The 15,664-nt window shown below is 49.3% G+C and overlaps 4 protein-coding genes; all 4 read left to right on the top strand.

Annotated features, from left to right (window-relative positions):
* Window positions 1-7,093: 7,093 nt before the first annotated feature.
* On the top strand, window positions 7,094-9,219 carry FFUJ_00705 (uncharacterized protein; the record flags this gene model as incomplete). XM_023572085.1 has 4 exons in its annotated part: window positions 7,094-7,267; window positions 7,352-7,647; window positions 7,701-8,463; window positions 8,575-9,219. 4 exons carry the CDS (start codon window positions 7,094-7,096, stop codon window positions 9,217-9,219), a joined length of 1,878 nt encoding a protein of 625 aa, XP_023424794.1.
* A 1,104-nt stretch (window positions 9,220-10,323) lies between these two features.
* On the top strand, window positions 10,324-11,094 carry FFUJ_00706 (uncharacterized protein; the record flags this gene model as incomplete). The annotated part of the gene is made up of 1 exon (XM_023572073.1): window positions 10,324-11,094. The coding sequence occupies one exon, from the start codon at window positions 10,324-10,326 to the stop codon at window positions 11,092-11,094; it is 771 nt and encodes a 256-aa protein (XP_023425455.1).
* Window positions 11,095-11,823: 729 nt separating this feature from the next.
* FFUJ_00707 (uncharacterized protein) lies at window positions 11,824-13,006 on the top strand (the record flags this gene model as incomplete). XM_023572062.1 has 2 exons in its annotated part: window positions 11,824-12,558; window positions 12,650-13,006. The coding sequence occupies 2 exons, from the start codon at window positions 11,824-11,826 to the stop codon at window positions 13,004-13,006; spliced, it is 1,092 nt and encodes a 363-aa protein (XP_023424793.1).
* A 761-nt stretch (window positions 13,007-13,767) lies between these two features.
* Window positions 13,768-15,057, top strand: FFUJ_00708 (uncharacterized protein; the record flags this gene model as incomplete). XM_023572051.1 has 4 exons in its annotated part: window positions 13,768-13,943; window positions 14,013-14,099; window positions 14,160-14,670; window positions 14,725-15,057. The coding sequence occupies 4 exons, from the start codon at window positions 13,768-13,770 to the stop codon at window positions 15,055-15,057; spliced, it is 1,107 nt and encodes a 368-aa protein (XP_023424792.1).
* Window positions 15,058-15,664: the final 607 nt, after the last annotated feature.

Raw genomic sequence — 15,664 nt, 5'->3', positions numbered from 1 at the left:
CCTGAATGGTGTAGATGACTGCTGATGACCATTGTTGCTAATTCTTGACAGAATATGAGTTGCTATGGAGAATCGATGACCAACAAGCTGCACGATCCTGCTGATTTGGTATGATCTGACGAATATCAAAGTGCCGTGATAGGTATAGCAACGTTGGATTGTGTTGTTGTATCTCCCGAAGTGAGCTACCCTAGAGTGAAGGCGAGGATTCAGTTGAGCAACAGCTTGCTTCACTATTGTTCGACTTCGATATTGCTGTGATTGGGATGAACACCTAGATATCTCTGTGTATGACTCGCTCTGCGACGGTAGTTTCTTTTTTATTATGCAGTTTCATGACAAAACTGTTGTCTCAAAACTTCACTCTATGGCCTTCAAGCGTCATGATTTCAAGCATATACCGGCCAATAACCATGCTCCTGTTTCGTCTCAAGGTAATCAAATTGCCTTTAATTGTTACCAAGGCCTCCTTTATGAAGCGAGTAACTTTATCTTAGATTTACGGCAGAAAACCTAGTATTTACGTTGGTCAAAAGAGGGTTCCCAGGCACTGAAGACATAGCGGCTCGAGCTCACTCATCCGAAACGTCAGAAACTGATGTCCTATGCGATAAAGGTATTGCTCATGACAAATATTAATCACTATTGATTTTCAAGCATAGTAAAGTTGTAAATCACACAAATGTTTTGCAGATTCGGGGTCCCAAGCGAGGGTTACGCATGGCGAATATTGAACACCATCAGACAGCCACTTCGGGTATTCCTACAGGTTCAAATGCCGACTTGGCTGGAAGCAGATTGTAACGGAAATCCAATATCTGTTGATCTGCTGATACAGACTATTGCCCTATCGACATCGGTAGACTGATGTCGCAGTTACATTGGCGTGGACAAGGGAGTTGGATCAACACATGGTATAACCTCTCATTCTTCACTCCTCAAGACCTCAGCAGCTATTTGTGTATTAACAAAGATTGGCTGCTAGAGGATAAACAGGAGAAAAAGGGCAGTCGAATTACTAGCCAGTAATTTCCTTGGAAGCATGTTGAGGGCGCTGTGCCGCCGCCCTTGCAATAGCCAGTATCTTCAGCACCTCCCGTTATATCGAAATACAAGCAGGTGGCTCAAATATGCGTTTCAATGTCTCTGTGCCCTGAATAAGGACTAAATTAATGAACCAAGTTGATCCTAATAGTCCTAGAGACTCAATGCTATACTCGCACATGGTCAGTACTGTATGTGACAGAAGGGTTATGATGAGGCAAATAAGCGCCGACGTTTGCCCAGTAAACTACACCAGCAGAAGCCATACGAGGTGACAGCAAAGGAGCCCGTGTCAGGGATATCACCCTTGTCCATCATGGATGGGAATCGAAAAGTCAGCGGGTCCAGGTAATACCCGATTTCCACCTGAATCACTCGCCGAGAAAACTCCCCTTCTGTTTTGTTTGTTTTGTCTGCTGCAATTTTACTGAATGGCCGGACATCAAGGGTGAGGCATCGACACAGTCCCTGTTACAGATGTCATTCCCTCTAATATCGGTAGTTGTTAGTATCGATAAAATTTCTAAAACGTAAACCAAACACCAAACAAACATCAGACTCAGGATGGTCACGAGTCAAAAGGCCAGGCGTCAAAATCTGAGACATTCAAGGTTCTTTTTGTAGGATCACCGGCTTAGCAGATGCAGATGCAGATACGGATACAAAGTGGGAGATGTCAGCGCAGCCTCAAAAAGACACGAACAGCTGCGGCGCATGCATGGCCCACTCTTTAATTCGTTATTGCAGAATATTTCCTGCATCTTTCAATATGTTGCATTCGTTCAATTGAATCGACAGACTTGCAGACCTCCCTCGTAGCACAATAACATCATCTTACGACCATCCACTATGTAGCGGTCTGCAGAGAAACCTCGGATCACCAGGCCCATCATCCGGGTCATTAAGAGATTCTCAGGACATCCGGACACCATAGACTGGTTCGACGTGGGATGTCCCGACAGACCAGGCGAGGCGAGGCGAGACGGAGAGAGGAGTCTCGATGGAGTCTGGAGCCATCTGCCAGCGTGACCATTTCCATAGCGCTAGACGGGCCTCCAGCACATTCACAGTAAGGTCTTTTGACGGTGAGGACGGGAAAAAGAGTCAGTGGTCTTGTACAGCGAATGCTTGCTGTGGCGGTTGGTCTGTTGAAAAGGCTGGCGGATAAAGTGACAAGACAGAAGAGTTTCACCAATTGAGAACCCTTTCAATCACCAAATCTACATCGCCAAGCGCGATAACAAGCCACCGACAGCTGTAAGTGTTGCAATTGTTCAGCAGAGGTGCGAGATATGCAGTAACTACAGCGGGATGCCACAGGCTGTGATGTCAGCGATCATGCTTTCGCCGAGCCACTCCCACTCTTGTGCAACTGTACCTCGAATGAGGCGCGTCACCAAAAGGTACATGACCTTTTTCAACTCTTCTCTTGGACCGAAAGGAAGGCACATCCTCGTTGCACAGCACAGCAGCGGTGCCCCCCATGTCGAACAAGGGTCTTCCGCTTAGTTCCCCCGGCGGACTGATCCCGGTCAGACATAGCTAGGCACACGTTCTCAGGCTGTTACTGGACTGTACTGTAATACCAGTAATATTCGTGGACTCGAAATAACTGCCAACGTCGAGATGTTGCTGCTTAGGTTGGCGGGCATCTGGATTCAGAACTGCATTTTTTGTGACGAACAAGTGTCTTATTAGCTCAGATCGGTACACAGGGCATTACCAGAAAAGAGAAAACAAGTCGAGTTCATGTATGTATGATTAGAGGGGCTCGCTAATAAGTAACCGTTGAAAGCCAAAAACAAAATCCTACCGTTATGATTAAGGGAAAGCTTAAATAAATCTACCGAGCGTGAGAGACAGGTTTGAGTGGTAGAGCTTTACGACAAGCTCAACCCACTGCAGACAGCACTTGAAATATGATGACTGCTCAACGAACACTCTGCATGTCGCTCGGGGGGGAGCCAGAGATTCGCCTATTCTATCTCGAGAATCAATAGTCTTCAACACAAGAGGAGAATTATTGGCGTGGTGGAGTTGATAAAAACCACCGGCGTTGCGGGGGCGGGGCATTTGGTGTTGTTGAGGCTTTCTTTTTGATGGAGATGTGCATATGTACTGTGTTCGATCATGTAGTGTCATCCGCAACCGGATCATGTCGGAGACTTGTAGAGTGTGAGTGCGTTCTTTTTCTTCTGTGCGTTCGTTCGTTCGTCTGTCTGTCGATGGTGCCCGGTGGTTCGGCTATAGAGTCCGGCTTCTTCGGTGGCCGTGGCTAATAAATCCTGCTTTCCGCTCTTCAAAATGCTTCTTCCCCGCATTGCGGAGCGGAGGAGCGGGTGTTCCCTTCTTATGATGCCCATCTCCGGTTAGCAGCGGTCCCGAATACTGGGACGATCAGTATGAAGGATTGAGAAAGTGTCAAAGGCTTCATCATGTAGAGGTATATTGGTTGATGGCAGTTTGGTGATTGGGCATATACTTTGTGCGTCTAGCTTCCGGGTAGCTGAGCTTGACCCGAACGGCCACAGAGAGGTGACATGACCGGGCAGTAATTTATTGTGAATTATTTTTGCAGCTGTCAATATATTTGGGTTCAATTAAGACCACGGAAATCTACCACAATATTCGGAAACCAATTTCCAAAAGTCTATGCTACATGTCGCTCTCTGTCATGCAAATCATATTCGTATTCTTGTAGGTCTCAGGCCATTTCTTCACGAGCCATCTTCACGAGCCCTGCATGATCTATGCGTTTGCTCTCTTCATTCATGTCTTGGACAACTCTGGACCCTGATCCACCAGGATGAGATGATCGGCAATCATGTCCAGCTGCCACCAGACCATTTCATCTGCAAGGTCCCGACCACGCCAGCCAAAGGAGGGTCGCAGTAGATGATTTGCGTGGAAGTTTTTTTTTCTTTTGGTCAAATTTGCACAGCCTCGGATGAGCCTCGAATAAATCGTCCTCAAGCTCTCGAGGGCATTACGAATATTTCCAAGAACAATCGTATTAATTGCAAGGGTTTCAGAGTCAAAACGTCAGCCTGTCACACTGATGAGCAGAAAATAGAATGGCTTAGCCTTTTCTACGATGGAAACGGACAGCCCGACATGCATTCTGTAAGCCACATACGACCATAGACTCACCGGGGTTCAGTCTTCCATGCATGCAGATGCATCCCGACTGACTCTTCATTAGCCATCAGATTCAGAGCCCAAATCAAATAAATGGTTCAGACAAGAACGCTACCTGGTACATACCCTTCCGCATATCCCCCAATCAGCCTCTCTGCACACTCGACACAAACAGAAATGATGGTGGCCGGATGCTGAGCTGTTTTTAAGCTGACCACAGATCACGGGGATGCCGCTGAGATGGGCAGACTCTCCAAGACATGGCGCACTGGCATCTCTGCGTCTGTCTGGTTAGCAGTAGTACGAACAATAGCATCCTTTCGTATAGAGGCCTAATAGGTGCCATACATCAATGTCTGTACATATCATCGTAATAAAGAAACAAAACCAGAAGCATGGGGGTGCTAGAGTCATTCAAGCCTCAGAACAGACTGTGAAAATCCCATCGCGGAAGCCATTCGGCACATGTCCAATCATCAGATCCCCCAAGTCCTCGGTCGCCATGTGGCAGCGTCACTGTGCTGCACCTCACATCACTCCTAGTCTGCCACTGGCTGGCTGGCTGGCTGAAGATATCGGGTTTAGCCTCACATCGCTCGATTGGAAAAAGCAGGGTTCCAGACATCCGCCTCTTGATCCTCAAGTCCCCTTCTTTCGCTTCCATAATCAACCAGGCAGGCATTCAGATAACGAAGCCTGAAAGAAGCGTCGAGATTGCTTCTCTGCTTAACAATCCACTTGCTCAACCTTTCGAGTCACTGGAAATAGAGTCACAGATCCACAGTGAACAGTCAGTAGGGCCAAAACGGTCATGGATCCGTTGCCGGCTTGCTGGAAGCGCGGCGACAAGGGTTATGTGTATGGGGGTTTGAGCTCGCGCTATTGTTATTGCAGGCACAGCAAGGCAGATGAGATTGGGGCCAAGTTCATTTATTAAAGATCCATTTCAAGGGAGAGATGATAGATAACAAAGGGGTAAGAAAGAAATTCAAACCTCAGCAAGGCTTGAATGGCTGAAACTCATGGCGATGGCCTTTGCAAGCTGCACAATTGTTTCAGCAAGTTTTGGTCCAGCCCTCTGAAATCTCACTGCCCGGCCAGCCGTTTCTGGAATGAGGCCTAAACAGCTCACATGGGATGGGATGCCCATCCCATCCACGGCTCGGCCACGGCCACGACTGCGACTACGACTACAACCACAACCAGAATACCCCCGGCCGGATGACAGATCCGCCGTGAACTCCCATACCGAGCCCTTGATGTCTCGCCATGGGTCGTCCAGACTTCAGAATGGGTCGTTCGTTCGCTAGGCTCGTAGCTCAACCTGCCCGCTGGATCCAGCCCGTCAAGTCCCGTTTCTCTGGGCTGACGACCTGACAACCAATTGGGTCAGGAAAACAAACAATATGCGACAATCTGAAAAGCTCCATTGTCTCGCCTCTCGTCCTTTCACTTATCTCCCCAGCCTCAGGTTGAAAGAATCCTTTCTCTCATGTTCAAATACCTCAAAGAGAGACAAAGATCTTGCACCTCAGAGGCCGGCGAACGGGACGGGAGGAACCCTTTGGCTTTTCGCTTTTCTGGGACGAGTTTACTCGACTAGCACAACGCCTTGCATGCATCCACCACCTCACTCGGTCGTTGTGGGCCTCTTCGTGGTACTTGATCCGCTCTTGGCCGTAAATGTCGTCGTGAAGTACTGAATCGCAATCCGAAGCTATTCCAGGGCATCTTATAGGGCTCTACAGTGGCTCAGAGCTCGTGTATAGTACTTAGCCTCTACCCCTGGTGAGACCTTGACCGGTTGACTCTTCCACATGCACCATCAGGCGTACCATCAGGCACGCCACCGCAGCCACGGCCCCAGTAGACGCTAGCGAAGCTGAAGATATTTGTATACAGAAAAGGAACATTTGGCCCAGCAGATGATTTTGAGTTTGTTGCTGTTTGAGATAAAGTTGCAGTGCTTCTGAGCTCTGAGAGGCCACTGAGACACAGCCCTCTCGACGGCTTCCCATCACTGAGACCACTATAGAGCCTTGAGTAGTGGTCAAGTACTCTCACCCCGGACGAATTTCCGTAGCGTACCGTGCGGGTATCTTGGCACATCGGCCAAAGACAGCATCTTCCTGCTGGAGTGATGGTGCTGTCAATCGGTGTTTTGCGCTGTCGGACCCCAAGTTTGGTACTGTGCTGCGCTGTGTTGTTCGCTGTGCTGCGCTGTACCGTCCACCCCGGTCAACTTCCCTGTTTGACCGCACCCACTCCCGCCCGTCAGGTAAGGTCAAGGTCAGACGTGCTTGCTTGCTGGTGAGGTTGCAGAGAGACAGGCAGGCACGGGTACCTCCCCCCAGTTCCTTCCGCACGCAGTACCTTGGTACACCCTCGTCTCCCGTCCTTGACCTGGGCTCGCCGCTGCCGCTCTCATTCCCTCATCATCTCCGCCCTCCAACAACTTTCTCCCTCAACTTGTTTTTTGCTTCTCGACGAGAGTTGCAAATCACAAAGGGCGTTGGAGACTCTTTTTGTGCTTTGAGGTGTTGGGATATTTGCACTGCCTGTCAGTGACAAAACCATCTGGCACTCCCCTTTGTCCTCCTGAATCGGAGAGCGGCCCCCATATGCCTAGCCTCTCACGCCCATCTCATCAAAACAGCGGCCTCTCTCTTAAATCACCTTGTTGGATGACAATGTGACAACGTTCCTCACGATTTCTTTTTTAACTATTGCACATTGACGAATTCTTACTTCCTCAGCTACGGTTCTTCGACTTCCTCTCTTCATCTTCAACCTGCGAAACCGAACGATCCAACGTCACGCTTCCGCCCTGCTTCTGCATTGATCGACACAACATTCAACTCCGCGACATTTCCCACCCCACGGCCTACAGAGGCTCGTGATGTCCTCCAGTATGAACTCGCTCAAGGTTCCTGAAAGCGGGCTGCAGCTGGAGGGCTCGACTGGCAAGGATGCCAGTCTCCCTTCCCAGGCTTTTGCCGTCACCCTGAGTGACAATGTTATTGAGGACATGATCAAATGCGTCCAGAATGGAGATGGCATTCAACTTGCTCTTGGAGCCAATCCCGTAAGTTCACAGAACCTCTTGTCGCAACGGTTTCAAGCTTGGAGGTTTGGCTCATGTTTTCGAATGCTAATGTGCCCGTACCAGACCTTGCTCTTCGGTTCCAAATCCCACGCCATTGAGCCGCCCTCCGACTCGAACTCATATGATCTTTACCTCACACGACCTTTCGAATCGACACGAACTGCAGAAAAGATACCATATACTGGCTCTCTCTTTGAAAAACCATCAGGCGCTACTTCGAAGAAATTGAAGACTGGCAAGGCCGACAGCACCACTGACGGCAAGACCGCGAAGTCCAGCAGGAGTGCCCAATCAGGACGAGATTCTGACATCGAGGCTCTTCAAAATGGACTTGCGGCTCATGCTGCTTCTCAGGAGAAGTCGGTCTCACTTGCATCTAGTTTTGGGATGATCATACTGACATGTTTTGAAGGACTCGCGTGGTCGACAGGTTACCAGCGAAGAAGGCAGCTATCAAGGGCAAAAGCAAATTGCTCGACTCAACTCCACGATCGATCCCCCAGTCACCCGGTCAAGTTTCACTCGGGTCGCTTACACCCAACCCTACGACATCACAGCCCCTTGATCGAGCCAAGGGAGACCGAGCTATGCTGGTGCATGAGCTTGCTGTACAGGACCGCTCATTTGATTACCTGGCCAAGAGGTGGGAAGGCAAGGTGGAAGACATGGAGCCGACGCTTCGAAAAGTTGCTGATGATCTCGACGATAACAACAAATGGTCACTGAAGAAGAAGTCCTGGAGAGATCTTGATGTTTGGAATTATGATTATGATACCCAAGAAGTACGACAGAAGGCGATTGATAACGCCGTTCGACAATATGACAAGCAGAGAGTCACTATCTCAGAGCCAGAGTGGGACAGATTACTACCCAAGGAGGAGCGAGGAACTGGCAAGAGTCTTAGCCGAGTGCAGGCTAAGATTACAAAGACTGTCAGCACGCCGTCAATCAATGTTGAAATGGCGGATGGAGGCACAACGCCTCGAGATAGTGGGGATTCTCAGGACGCCAACCGGCCAAGGGTTGGAGGAGAGGCCATGTCGAGGTCCACCTCAAACCCTCTTTCTACTAAGCCCAAGAAGCCCACTGCACAGGAAGCCCAGGTTAAGCGCCTTTTGGGCAAATCCAAGGCTAAGACGACGGCATCAGCTGCACCCTCCAAAACGACATCTAAGGTGTCTTCCGCTAAAGCATCTCCCACCAAGGCACGGCCCACCGCCGCGCCCAAGGCCAATGGGGGAAGGGTTCTATCGCAGGCCATCATTTCTAACTCGGACACCTCAGAGGATGATGCTGCTCCTATGATCAAGCCTAAGCCGAAGGCTGTGCCTAAACAGGTACCCAAGATGAGAGACACGGTCGTTGCCAAACCTCGGCCTGTGGTAAGGGAGCCATTGAAGCAGCAGATTACGGCCAAGCGACCTCGCGAGGATGATGACTCGAGCTCGAGCTCTGGAACACCATTGTCGAAGCGCATCAAGCCCAAGCAGCCTCTTCCTGCCCCTAGACTTAAGCATCGACCATCGGACGCAAGCCAGAACTCTCGCGGAACGATAACCTCAACCTCGATGAAGAGCAAGAACACGTCCCCAACGAAGTCTTCTCCCCTGGCGTCATCGCCACCCACCAATGCCTCGGATCTGGAGAATGAGGCACCCGCTGCTTCAATTGTTGCGAAGAAGCGCAAGGTTGAAGGCTTCAGCAAGGGTGGTGTCACAAAGCGACCTGCAGCGTCAAGATTTTCCGACGATCTTGTGCAGAAGGCACAGGCGTTCAAACTATTTTACCAAAAGTATGAGACTCTGCACCATGAGATTTCAGCGCTGGACAACCCTTCAAGCAGGAAGCTGGGCCATCTGATGGAAATGAGAGACCGACTGAAAACGATGAAGATGGAGATTTACAGCGAATGTCCCCCAGAGAGGAGCTAAAAGGCGGCAATAATACGACAGAATAAGGACAAGATAGGGTGTGGGTGTTTGATTTCAACGGCGTACAGCATCACGACCGGATAACTTTTACAGTTGCATTTTGCATTGGGAAAACAGGATCTGCATGAACGAGCCACCTGTCGGACAGGAACGGAGCTCTCTTTGATATTTGCATCGTATTTCTTTTTCTTTTTCTTTTTCTTCTTTTTTTTTTTGATACCACATGAGAAGACAAGATAGGCCAAACGCGGCCAGAGACAAAGCCAAGCCAAGGCAGGCATTTAGATTAGGCAAAGCAAAAGCCAAACAATACAATACAGAAAATGTTGAAATTGAAATCATGATATTCCTGTAGACTACATTGAGTGACAAGAGAAACCTGGTGATTGATTGAGAGCCTGGCCCAGTTGCGAGTAAAATCAGTCAATGGTGACAGTGATTACTGGTAGTAGTTGGGTGCATGGGAAGAGGAAGTGGTACTATGACGTGAGGCGCATGTGATGGGGGTGCGTGATTTACCTTTGGATTTCCCAGATTGGGCCCCCAAGGTTTGATATGGATGCTGCTGAGAGGGTTGGTTGCATTGGTTGGTCTTTGGTCCTTTGAGTTTTGAGTTTGGTGGGGGCCGTATCAATCTGTGTGTGTGAGCTGATTCAGGACAGGACCCTCCGAATAAAGAGGAGGGATTAGCAAATAGGTACCTACTTAGTTAGCGGCTGATCATGTTTGTCTAGGTAGTTTAGAATGGGGCTGTAGAGGACATATTGGTCGCAGTTTGGAGGACATAGGTAGTAGTAATTGTAGTATGGTTTTATTTAGTCTTTGTACCGTTTATGCGACTGGCCGTTGTCAAAAGGCGTTTGCTTGAATCTATGGCGATAGACAATGAACTCTTGTATGGCGACAACGCAGCTTGAGGGCATTGAATGAAGAAGGGCAGAATTCACCAACATATCTATGTCCTGCAGGAAAACTGGTATTGAAGATGTATAAATATCCGCCCAGACGTGAGCATCTTGATTCTAGCTTTCTCATCAACTTCAGTCTCAATCCCAGTCTCAGCCTCAGCCTCAGCCTCAGTCAAAGTAACTGCCATCACACCCAATGACATCCAGACGCTCCCAGTTCGCCAAAGAGGCGCCTCCTGGAGCTTACTTCCAAGACCCACCATACGTTTACACTGTCCATCAAGATCCGTTCCGAAAGGTGCCTGCTCGCATGGCTGAAGACTACAGCCCCATGTATCCTCCCTCTTCAGCTGCAACAAACATCTTCGTTCCTGGCTGCTGCCGTCATCGCCGCCGTGCATCCCGGTACTCAAAGACCTACGAGAGCGAAGGCTCAACCAAAAGCTATGCTTCTTACGAAGATGTTCAACCTGCTCAGCCTGTGGATCGTCTCCCACCACGCATCGCTCTGAAACAACTCTCTGATTTTCTCCACGAAGCTGGTATCTTCTACAACACGCAGCTCATGGACTTTGCGCGTGAGCACCAACGTCAAGGCCACGACACCTCCAACGAGGCCCTTCGACAGTGGCTCTGGAACGACTGGACCCGATCTCGCGATAACCCTACCCGCGAGAACTTTACATCTACCAAGGCGAGCATTACACTCTTGCTTCGTCAGGTTGAAACCGCGATTGCGACGCCTTGGCTAGAGAACGCAGACCGAAACGTCAGATTCGACTTCAGCTACAAAGTTCTCAAGAGTTCTTGTGATGAGGTTGTCAGATTGTCAGGCAAGGTCATGAGCGATTGGCAAACTTGTCGATTTCTGGCTGTCGAGCTCAAGAACGCCCGTGTCTATGCCGACCCGGAGGGCCCTGTTCTGAGACATTTGTTTGTGGGGTGGGAGAAGGGCGAGCCTTGGTGATCCTAATAATGTGAAGACAGGTCGTTCAAGTTGCTGGAGTTGTTTTCTTTAGTCTCCTTTGTTGAAAGTTCTTATGTGTTTGTTGGTTGGAGTTTAGTGATCAGGTCGGTTGCCAGGATGAGATGTACAGTACATACATTGCTAGGGCGACCAATCGGGAAGACGGTGGAGTTTGAGGTTCATAGCTCCCTTTCCCCTGGTCAGTCAGCCACGTGGGCCATGCCGATCACTCATTCGAGAGTGCTTGTGGCGGTGCAATGCTGCATGATGTGGCTTTAACGCCAACGTTGATACATACTCACGAGCTACCTATGATAGGAAGATAGACTTGTCCCAATTAGATGTTAGCCAAAAATTCGCAACTTTTTTTCAATTGTTAACAATTTTTTTATTTGCCGTCAGTAGACAAGACAATGTGTGGATTACAATAGCGTTCTTTCCCCCCTGGACTTCTCCTTTACCTTGTAAAAAATCCTAGTGAACAGAGACTATGTTCTAGACTCAAGGTGTCTCCGAATATGCGCTGCAGCATACAAAGCCTTGTGTTCTTGCTGAGGGCATGTTGAACAGTTAGTTTCCTGATCAAAACTTCTGTTCTGGATTTCTTACCGTTGAATTCTCTTTTTTGCCACACCGACAATCTCCTTCTCTCACTTTGATCATTCCTCTGAGTTAACCTCACCTTAATTGGCAAATAAGTGTAGAAAGCAGAGACTTAGGCTCATCATCATGGGTATCGAAGCACTCGATTTCCCCCAAATGTGGGAACGTCCCAGTTACACTCAACTAGCAGACATTCTCCAGAGTCTCGAACTTAGCCCTCCAATCTGGAACCCCAAGCGCCGTCGCTCTGAGATCATCGAGGAGCAAGAATCTCTCGCCAGCCAGCGCAAGGCAGAAGTCACTCGATATCTCTCCTCTATGATCAAGAGCCCCTTGTCATGGATCGACGACGATGATGAGAAGGAGGTTCTCTGGACGCAGGCAAGCAAGCGCATGTCGGAGCGGTGTGGACGCACAGCTATGGGAGAGGTTATTCGCAGATGGCCTTTTGGAGAGGGGAACGATGAGTTCGAGTTGATCATTCGAGAACCGGCGCTCACAGGAGATTCTTTGGGTTTCAAGACTTGGGGGTCTTCATATGTGCTGTCGCAGCATCTTCCTCGCATGGCGGAGACATCCCTATTTCGATTATTCGATGAGACGTTGGGCCAACCACGACCTGATGTCCTCGAACTCGGTTCTGGGACCGGACTCTTGGGCCTTGCTGCAGCAGCTCTATGGAAAGTCCCCGTAGCACTCAGTGATCTTCCAAACATCGTTCCAAACCTCAGAGAGAACGTGGCCAAGAACACTGAGCTTGTCAAGTCTCGTGGGGGATCGCTCACAGTTGGCGATCTCACCTGGGGAGGGAGCGAAGACGAGGTCGATCAGACCCTGTTTGGGCAACCGAATCAGTTCAAGGTATGTTTTTGCTCGTAGAGAATCCGTGATTGCAGGGCGACGCTTATACGACTCTTGCTTACAAACGATGTCTGACCCCCCTGGTGACTAGATTGTCCTCGCGGCTGATCCCATGTACGACGATGAACACCCAGCGCTTCTCGCCTCAGCCATCAGCGACCACCTTGCTCTTGGCTCCGATTCACGCGCTGTCGTCATGGTCCCGCGTCGAGATGCCACCACAGAACGCCTCCTCGAGTCGTTCCGCCAGGCTATGCTTGACCTCGACACCCCCTTGTTCTGTGAGGAAGAGGACGAACTTGCGGGGCAGGACGACTGGGTTGAGGACGATGACGCGGGCAATGTGCGGTGCTGGCTGGGTGTCTTCAGCCGTGGTGGCTCACCGCCGTCTCAAGTCGGTGATGCAGCACCCATAGAGCACTCTCTGACTGGCCACGGCAGCCAGTGAGTAATAGACAAAGGGGGAGTCAGGTGCTTGAAGAAGAGACGAAGCTGATAGATGCGATGGAAAATATCAGACGAACTACCTTAGACAGAGACACTGAGCGAGTGAGGAAGCATAGCCACAATAGAGACCAATGATTTTATGCAAGCAATTGCACTGTTTGAGTCATGGATCTCCCGTGAACAATCAGCAGACGCTGCTTTAGGGAGTAGTTCATAAGGAGCCCTTCTCTCCCTCTTTTATGCTTCTGCTTCTTCTCTTCTTCTCCACTTCTACGAAAACACACCACAAACAACACCAACACCACCTTCAAAAGCTGCTTTTCTCTACAACATACAACAGTTTCTTCTTTCTCTAGGGAAGAATCGATGACCAGCCTTGATATACTTTCTTTTATCCACTTGCATAATTTCATCCACGCTCATGCTACGTCAGGATTCAGTGCCAGTTCTTAGTTAACTGACAACTAACTAATTCAAGTCTACAACTCGAGCTCCTAATCACGGCCTTTAGCAAGGGTCTCAACGACGCTGATTAACCCTCAATCAATCGATCAAAGACCCTACTCAAACATCAAGCTCAGACATTCATTGTCTTTCTGTTCCTCCTGAATAACAACCTTTACTCAACCGTCTATCACCCACAACCTCACAACACTCACCATCGCTGACCGCTTAGACATTTCTTGGACAGTTACACTTCAGACTGCTCGGCACCTTCAACACTTGTTCCACAACTTTGCTTATTTTCTTACTTCTTCCAAGATGACCGGAAAACCAGTTTACAAACCTGACGAGATCCGCTTTGCTTTGAGCCTCATGGAGAAGGATTTCTACAACGATGCGATATCTAACGCTTTTCGGGAACGATTCAACCGAGCACTGACAGACAACCAGATTCGATATTTGAGGAACAAATACGGCAAGGATCCTGACTATGGGTGAGTTGTCCTGTACCAAAGGGTCTTGCCACTTGCTTTTGAAATTGACTAACCGATCTTTGCCTGTAGAGCTCCCCTTTGCAATAAGCAATCCAAGAAACGAAAAGAACGTCGATCTGACTCTGGAGCTGGTTCTTCCGCTTCCCCGGGCTCAGAGTACGTTGCGAACACCGCCCAGATATCCCTTTCCGCGTATCTCTCTAACCTAAGAAACAGAGGATCACCGGCTGAAGCCAAGAGAGCTCGCCAAGGGTCTTTCAAAGCTTCAGCAGGACCTTCTCAACAACCCCCATACCAGTTTGAGTCCCTTCCAACGCAATCATCAGTCAAATTCGAAGACACCAAGTCCCCAAGCCCGTCTTCTGTTCCTTTGTTCCACGCAGCACCAATGGCTCAGATGGGAAATCTTCGTTCACCACCTCCAAATTCCTACAACCTCTTCTCGGGAGCACCAGCCGCGACAGGCTTGCGTTCTATGCCTCTAGCTAACTCTTGGCAGACGCAAGCTAGGGCAAACTTCAACGCCAACTTTTCCCCGATCAACACTCATTTTAGTCAACACCAAATCAAGTCACCAGAACAGAGAAACCCTGAGGGCTATAACGCCGCACTATACCAGACACCTCATCAGTCACCCAATGCCCAGCTTTCATATGACTCTTATTTGAGACAGCAACCAATAGCTAGCTCTCACGCACTAGTCTCATCTCCGCAGCAGACTGTGGTCGTAGGGGACGGAGTCTAGGAGCCTTCCGCCACCCAACACTCACCGTCGTTTAAGATGGAGATGCCCCTATCCAATTTTTCTCAGCTCTCCGATTTCGTGTATCCTCAACAGGTATCACACACTGAAGAGTATACGCAGGAGCAGGAGCAGGAGCCTGAGATGCCCAGACGAGATGATATCGCCCCAATGTATTGTGAGGAGTACTTCGAACCAACTCAGCGAGCGGCTGAACAAGGCGAAACGCAACCCACCCAAGATCAAGATGAGGAAACTCCAGAGAAGAAAATTTCACAAGATCGTAAGCAATCTGCTGCTTCGGGCGCCTCTCGCGACAGCAATGAGCACCAAGCCGCCAAAGCAGGTTCCTCACACGACTCCAAGAACTAGAGTGATGACAACAGGGATCAATGTGACGATCAACTTCAAGGTGCTCAGTACCACCTCGGATCTGGAGTTGCTCATCACCAAGCCGTACTCTTGAGGTGTTGGCTAAATTTTCCCACATTGTATACTATACCTGACATAACCTAGTCCCTGGGGACTGGCGATATTTCAAATACCCCATTCCATCTCCGTGATAGATCTGGGCCTCTTTGTCGCTCCTCAAGGCAGTGATTCGTCTTTTGTTTGACCTGTCCACAGGCAGGGCCACACGTATGGCGAAAAACACCAGCTGAGCGTTCTGAGAATTGTTTCCCAAGGCTGTGGACGCAGTGCATATCACGAGGCGTATAGGCCTGTCGCATGTGTTAGAGTTGATACCCAAGCTGAAATCCACAGAACTAGATAGGCAGAGAGACTCGGTTTGGATACCTAGTTCTTAGGCTACTTAGCATAACGAATCAAATAGCTTGCACTTATCTCGATCCACTCGTGCCATACAATAAATCATAACATCTTGATATAAGTTTGGAGAATTGATTTATCCAAATATTTCTGGGCTTACCCTCCAGCTCTCTCATGTCATCAACTCGTCCGCTAGAGCCTTCCAACA

This window comes from Fusarium fujikuroi, chromosome FFUJ_chr01 (genome assembly GCF_900079805.1).
Source record: "Fusarium fujikuroi IMI 58289 draft genome, chromosome FFUJ_chr01".
NCBI classification, from domain to species: Eukaryota; Fungi; Ascomycota; class Sordariomycetes; order Hypocreales; family Nectriaceae; genus Fusarium; species Fusarium fujikuroi.
This window is presented reverse-complemented; position numbering and strand designations above follow the sequence as displayed.